This window comes from Acomys minous, assembly GCF_964271855.1.
Source record: "Acomys minous genome assembly, chromosome: 2".
NCBI classification, from domain to species: domain Eukaryota; kingdom Metazoa; phylum Chordata; class Mammalia; order Rodentia; family Muridae; genus Acomys; species Acomys minous.
Genome location: NC_140484.1, coordinates 42,438,638 through 42,445,860, shown reverse-complemented (window position 1 = coordinate 42,445,860; position 7,223 = coordinate 42,438,638). Strand labels below are relative to the sequence as shown.

The window sequence follows — 7,223 nt, the reverse complement described above, 5'->3', positions numbered from 1 at the left end:
AGCACAGCGGAAAAATGTAAGTTGCTAATAGAAAACGCAGGAAGGGTGGTGACTTCGTCTGTGAATGAGTGTTGGGGAGGCTTTGTGGGCAACAAGCTTCATTCTCAAAGTGTGGCACCTGGATAGATATACAAAGTCTTGAGCACACATAAACAGACTTAAACTTCTGGATGTGGCACAGAAACCCGTTTCATGATCTTGTCAGTGATTCAGACACATGCTGGATGGAGTTCATTAAGAACTGGGCACCACACTGACACCGGGCCGATGCCGTGGTCTCGAACCACCCGATGCTGGTTTAGTTGAACTGGAGCTGGACCCTGGTGCTGAGCCATGAAGCAGAGGGGGCAATAGGGATCTTACAGGCAGCATGCAGAGACCCCCTGAATAAAGGAGCCTGGGGGCCTAAGTAAGACTAATAAATGCACACAAAACTCCAAGGTATAAAGTAAGCTTACAGCTGTAAATGTAGACGTTTATCGGTGCGCTTCTTAAAGTTGAGCGTACATAGACGTATCTGAGAATCTTGTAGAAATGGATACTTCTTTAGGTGTGTGTGGGGGGGGGGGGTACATTTCTAATAAGCTCAGTGGTGCTCATGCTGTTGGTCCGTGAAACTGCCAGCTTGTATTGCCCAGATTTCCCTAAGCATACATATCTAGAGTAAACGGAGGCGGCACAAGAATATAGCGATCCATTAGCCACAGGACCAATGCAAAGGCGACTACTTTGTAATGAGATGCGGCTGTCAGTTGCTGGATGAGTATGCTTGGAGGGTAGGGAGGAAAGTTGCAGCCTACACAGCCTCTCAGCCTACTCTTCTGGTCATTAGCCATCAAGGTCGCATGGCTTTTAGCTCAGCAATACAACCCCCTCTTCCACCGCCCGCCCTGCCCTCCTCCCCCGCCCCCCGCCCCCAGCGCCAATCTCTCTGAGTGCATCCTGGGCCAGGCCAACAGACCAGCTCATTAAGTGACCACTGGGCCTCTCATAACGGTGCCAATCAGCCAGAGAGGCGCTGGACAAGACCTCTCCTGGGGCTGGTGTCCCTCTTCCCACCTTTCCTTGCCTGCTGCGGTAGGGCCTGCAGCAGTGTCACTCTGCAGCGGCCCCTGGCACTTGGCATGTACTTCTGGGCGCTGTCCATGGTTGCAGCATCTTTCAGCGCACCGCATCAGGAGGCCACCGCGGGGCCCTGCGATTGGCCGAGGAACCCCTCGCCACCCCCACTGGCTGCCCCGCGTCAGCCCCCCCCCCCCCAAGGAGCGTGCCAGCAGGCGAGTGTCAGTCCCTGGGCTCCAGGGCGGCACACCCACTTTCCTTATTAGGACAGAGTCGGAGCTGGAGCGGCCACGGGGCGTGGGCTGGGCCAGCAGCCCAGAGGAAGCAAGAAGGGCTCAGTCCCTGCCGGCCCGCCTAGGGAGCGGCTGGTCCCTGTGCTGAGAGCGACCACTTTCTGGAGATACCGCTCAGTCCTCGCAGCTCTCCTCTCTTTACGCTCTCATCCGGACCCCTGCTCCGAGAGGCCCTAGCAGAGACATGGAAGAATTTTTGCAACGCGCCAAATCTAAACTGGTAAATTGAAGCTTCAGGGGTGAGTGCGTGTGTCTGCGTGTGGGCGTGTGCTGCTGGAGGTGGGGGAGGAAAGGGTGCTCAGCAGAGGATGAGGATGAGGATGAAAACAACTTTGCAGCTTAACTGTGTGTGCAAGCTGTGCCAGCAAAGAACCTCTGCAACTCTCCAGTACCAGTGATCTTTCTCCACAGCCAGGCAAGGTACAGAGGTGGGGTGGTGAGGCCTGCCTTAACTGATGTGACTCATGCACCTCAGTTTTGAGAGAGTTTACTCTCAAAGGGCAGTGGGTGAACAAGGGTGTTCCTCCAGGAGAAAGGGAGCCCAGCCTTCCGCGGATGCAAGACCTGTAGGTGTGAAAAGGAAATACAACAACAACAATAACAAAACAAAAACAAAAACAAAACCCCTAATCCTAGGACAGTGCTTAGGCTGGGAGTGGCAAAGCCCTTGTGAGAGCCAAGAAGCTGCTCATGCAGGACTTAGGGGCCTTCCAGGGTTTCCTGACTCTCCCCTGTCCCCTTCACACCCTGGGACAGAGGCAGAAGGAGGGTAGCCCTAACCTCTGATGTTGAGGGGGATCGATCAGGGAGGGGGGCCTGCATGCTGGTTTGGTTTGTTTTGCTATCGGAAACTGTAAAAGGTAAACTGTCACCTCACCGGGGCAGTTGCCAACCATTCTGAACAGGAGGGGCCCTTTTCTCTAGCATGGCGGTAATTCCCCGTGATGGAAATGGTTGGCACTTAAAGGAACAAAAGCCAGGCCCATTTAGACGCTATATCTTCCCTGAAGACCAAAAGTACCTTTATGGATCTAGCATGAGAAAAAAATGCATAATTTACGATGCCCATAACCTTTAAACCTTCACAGAAGCCAATACTAAAGTCTATTGAGATGACTCCATCTATTTACCACACACAACAAAGGGCAGGGAGGGCTTCCTCTCGGGGTGAAGCTGGATAAGAATGTTACAGCACCAAGACAGATATCTTTTTCCCTCTTTCTTTTTTATGGGGGAGGGAGGGGGGGCAGAGCATTACAGTAGATGAATGCTGACACTTTGCTTTCTACCTTTAGTGGGTCCCACCTCCAGCCCATCTGCTTTCAGGGTTTGGGAGGGTTTGTTTCAGAATTGAGAAAGTTTCTGATTACTTCTGTGGGTGTCAACTTCTCATAAGTTTTACTAAAACACCTTGAAGAAGGAAAAAGGAAGGACAAGAAGCTGTTTATGTCAGTACCTCAGTAACTGCCTTGTATCTTTACTGAACTAAGCACCCACCATCCCTCACCTGGGAAGGTACAGTCAGTCTTGGCAGCTTGTGGTATGTGCCTGTGTGTGTGTCAGTGGGCAGTGACCAAACATGAACGCAGAGTCTGGGACTGAGGCTGTGGCTCATGGCCTGTGCTGCCTCAGTTTCCAACAGTCATGTTCAAGTCGTGTGGTTTCGCTGTGAGTCTCATTTCTGAACAGTTCCTGGCATGGAAATTCTCTCTATCAGAATTGTCAGCTGAAAGTGATGTCTAATTTATTTACTGAGTCCCTTCATTAGACAAGCAATTGCTGTACATCATTTAAAAAAAAAAAAAGACTGGAAAACGAGGGTGTTTGAAATTGTTACCAGTTTCCTATATTAGCCAGAGGAACAATTACAGCTCAATTGGTCTTTTCTTGGAATAGGCTTCTGGCTAGAAATCACAATTAACCTTTCTTGCTCAGCTACCACAAATGTGTATGGTCACTTCAGGTCATCACACGTTTCTCCTAATAAATATTTTCAGTAATAAAATTCATGCTTAATATACAATATTCAAGAAGAGACAGTGGTTCTCAACCTGTGGGTAGTAACCCCTTTACAGGGGCGGGGTCACATATTAGATGCCCTGCACATTAGATATTTACATTACAATTCACGACTGTAGCAACATTACAATTATGAAGTAGTAATGAAAATGATTTTATGGTTGAGAGCCATCGCAACATGAGGCACTGTATAAAAGGGCCACAGCGTTAGAGAGGCTGAGGACCACTGCTTTACGTGATGTTTTCCTTGGAGAGATAGATGTCTGTAACCACGCCCCACTTATTCATGGAAAATGGTGGGCTTTTAGAAATTCCATTAATCCTCTGGAAAAGATTTTAAGGATAAGACATTTACTGTTATGATTTTTTTTTGTACTTAACTTTTGCTAGAACTTTAATTAGAATAGAATTGTGGATAAGCTATTTTCTATTCAAAGTTAATACCTTTTGACCCTATGTGATACTTAAAACTGCCTGATTGCCAGATTTTCCTCTCGTTTTATTATTTATTTTGATATGTTGTGGCTGGGATGTATATCTTTGGATATTTTTTAAACAGTTTGACGTTTCTTTTGAGGTCTGAACATGGGCTGGCTACTGCCAGGGGACGATGAGGACCAAAACTCCCTGTAATCTCAGCAACCAGGGAGGCTGAGGCAGGAGAATCAAAAGTGTAAGGCCTGCCTGGGCTGCAGAATGGGTTCGAGGCAGCCTGAAGAGGATGATGAGACATGATCTCAAAAGAGAAAGCACTTACAAGGCCCAGGCCCCATCCCTAGGGCTGTAAAACAAATCAACAGACAAGTAAAAAAAACTCTGGAGAGATTTGCCTGCTTTCCCCCTATTAAGAACATTTGTTGTTTGTCCGTCATTGAGAGGAGAGCATCTCCATTCTAGGCCAGGACCTGGATTAAACTAAAAGGAGCAGAGTCAAGTACGAGCTTGAGAGCAAGGATCGAGCCAAGGGTAACAGCAACCAAAAGCTGCTGCTGCTGTTCTGTTGGGCATGCCACCCCCCCCCTGCTCTCCCCCCTCCCCCACTAGAACACAGCTATGCTTCTGGTCTGGATACCCGCTGCTGGAGACTGAAATAGGAACAAGATATTTTTCTTCTCTCGGCCAGTGCAGTGTCCCTTGGCTCTTCTTCCACCTGTCTGTGCAGAGCTGGAACAGAGTCAGAAACCAAATCCCTCAATTCAGATCAGTCATGGGGGTTTCACCTCACTTTGCTCTGCTAAGCATTTGTGTGGCAGGGCCTTTATTAGAGACGCTGTTCCTGTGTAAGAGAGGTTAAAGAAGGGAAGAAGGGCTTCCCGCCTGCGATTTGGGGAATCTCCTCCAATTTCACAGAATTCCCCTCAGAAAAGTGTTCAGGTCAAGGACGAATTCATCGAAGTGAACTCCAGGTTACCGTGAACATTTTGGGGGGGGAGGGGGGCGAATTGTAACTGAGGGATAAGCTGGGAGTGGATAGAGAGCCTTGAAGTGTGCCCGGCAAGAAGCCATTGTCCCCACACTGAGCGGACTTGTTGCTGAGCCTCCTTGACATCCGGAGACCACCAGCTGATGCAGTTCATGCAGCTGCGTGTGGGTGGGAGATCACTGCCACCCCCCACACGGTAATGTGTAGGTCATGAGTCAGCCTTGGAGGGGGGCACCTGCTGCTTCCAGGAAAACAGGACACATAAATATCCAAGGGATTCTGTTTGTAAAGAGAAAGTGAGGAGGACTGACTGAGTGCAGTCCAGGGAGCGCGTCTGCCATTCCAGCAGCGCCGCCTGCTCGCGTCAGCAGCGTGGCTTTGTCCATACGTGGACTTCTATAGGAGGACGGTGGAGGGTGAACTGAATGTCAGCGTGTACTCTGGGATGCATAACGCAGGGATGAGAACGCACAGTCTAAGCTCTTCCTGAACAACTGCCCTGGAGAGAAGCTCTGTGGATTAACCATTCCAATGGGAAATTGAAGGAACGTGTTTATCCCGATTTCCTAGGTTGGAAAAAGACGAATGTCCACAGAAAGGATTTAAATTCATCATTACATTTGTGTGTGGTGGTGGTGGTGGTGGTGGTGGTGGTGGTGGTGTGTGTGTGTGTGTTGTGCGCATGTGCCTGTGTGTGTATTTGCAGGAGTTGGTCCTCTCCTTTCCCTGTGTGGGTCTCAGGGATCAAACTTGGGTTTGTCATCCTTTGCCCTGTGAGCCATTTCTCAGAACCCTGAAAGGGAAATCTTAAAAGTGCTTAGGGAAGGACCTCAGCGGTAAGGGGCAGCAATTATGAGAAATCTGCAGAACACGTTCATAAGGGAGATGAACCGGGGTCACATGATTGGCTCCCATCACACTACAAGCAGCCAGCCAGCTCTTCTGGAGTTACTAGCCTGTTTTGATTTTTTTTTTTTTGAGACAGGCTTTTGAATCTGTGCCTCCCAGTCTAGGAGATTACAGTCACACTCTTACCATGCCTAGCTTGAGTCAGCGCTTTTTTGCCCAGAGCATTTATGAAGAGGAAACTCAGGCTTCCAAAGCAATTCTGTGACTACAGTGTCATCTGCTTGTGGGCTGATGAAAAACAAGCTAGGTGTAGAGTCAGTCCCGTTCCTCACTGCGGGATAATCCAGACCAGCAGCTGAGATTGCTTTAGCCTCAGGACCTCTGAACCACACCGGACCTTTCCCAGGTAACCGGATGTTAGAGCGCAGTGGTGTTCATGCAGCAGCTTGGGTCCCGGAGGGCACGTGATTAACAGGAAGGAAGAAAAAGCTGCCAGGTTAGGCATAGCCTGCTTGCTGCTAAGCTGTTTATTTGAATGGATATTGCTGTTATTTTGAGTTTGGTGTACTAATCAGGGGCACTCTTGCAAGCTTAAGCTTTCCTGGCGGTCTCCCATCTTTAGAGCTCCATCTTATCAAGAAAGAATGCGAGTGGGATAACGGGGCTGAAAGGAAGCTGTTAAAGAGGAGAGAGATGACAGGCAAAGAACGTGGTGTGACTTTGGTCATTGACTCTTCTTGGCCCCTGGGCTTACTGGAGAGTCACGGAGTTTTGTAGCCTTTTGGAGAAAACAGGGAAGGGGCTAGGTTGGTGATAAAGGGTAGCATTCACATGGACTTTGACATGAATAGGGCTTCAGGTCTGCACGACCTGCACAACCACACAACTCCCCTATCAGAGGTACCAAAATGGTGTATTCATAACCTCTGGCATCACCCTACATCCATGTCTTTGGGCTTTGGTTCTGGTCTCCAGAGAGGGCCAGTATTCTTCCTGAGAGACTTAGTGAGCCTAAGGTAGCTCTATATTGCCCTGAAAAATTAGACATATATAGACTGGATTAGAAAAACTTTGTTTTTAAGCTGGGAAATAGTTAATGGTATTTACTCTCTCTCTCTCTCTCTCTCTCTCTCTCTCTCTCTCTCTGTGTGTGTGTGTGTGTGTGTGTGTGTGTGTGTGTGTGTGTGTGTTGTACAGTCAAAATGAGATAACTGTAGCTCTGAGCACAGAGCTGGAGCAGTGCCTCCTCTCCACTCATCCCCAAGCGTCTCTTCTTCTATAGGACATTATAACGAGTGACACTGTCAATCACCCAGTTTATCCAGCTGGAGACAGACTCTTCATCCCCGACTGCAATAGCCAGCACACTGGTACTCTACAAACTGCTCTCATGCTGCTTGCTGCAAAGGAGCCTTGAAAATACCGGGGCGCTCAGAGCTAAAGGCATCTTCTACTCCCCCCTAGCCCGCCCACCCCCATTAAAACCTTGAGAATTGCCTTAGCCTTGGGACCAGTTTCTCCATCTTAAAACGTTGTGGTTACTTTCCATTGCTCTTAGGAGTATGGATGACATCCTT

General features: G+C 48.9%; 1 protein-coding gene across 11 annotated transcripts in view; it reads left to right on the top strand.

Annotated features, from left to right (window-relative positions):
- Window positions 1–1,411: 1,411 nt before the first annotated feature.
- Window positions 1,412–7,223, top strand: part of PRUNE2 (prune homolog 2 with BCH domain) — a 266,030-nt gene continuing 260,218 nt past the window's right edge. For all 11 annotated transcript variants that reach the window (XM_084770072.1, XM_084770076.1, XM_084770073.1 and 8 more), the window contains exon 1: window positions 1,412–1,575. In XM_084770072.1, coding sequence (XP_084626198.1) covers window positions 1,540–1,575 — 36 coding nt within the window. In that variant the 5' untranslated portion in view covers window positions 1,412–1,539. The remainder of the gene's footprint in view (window positions 1,576–7,223) is intronic.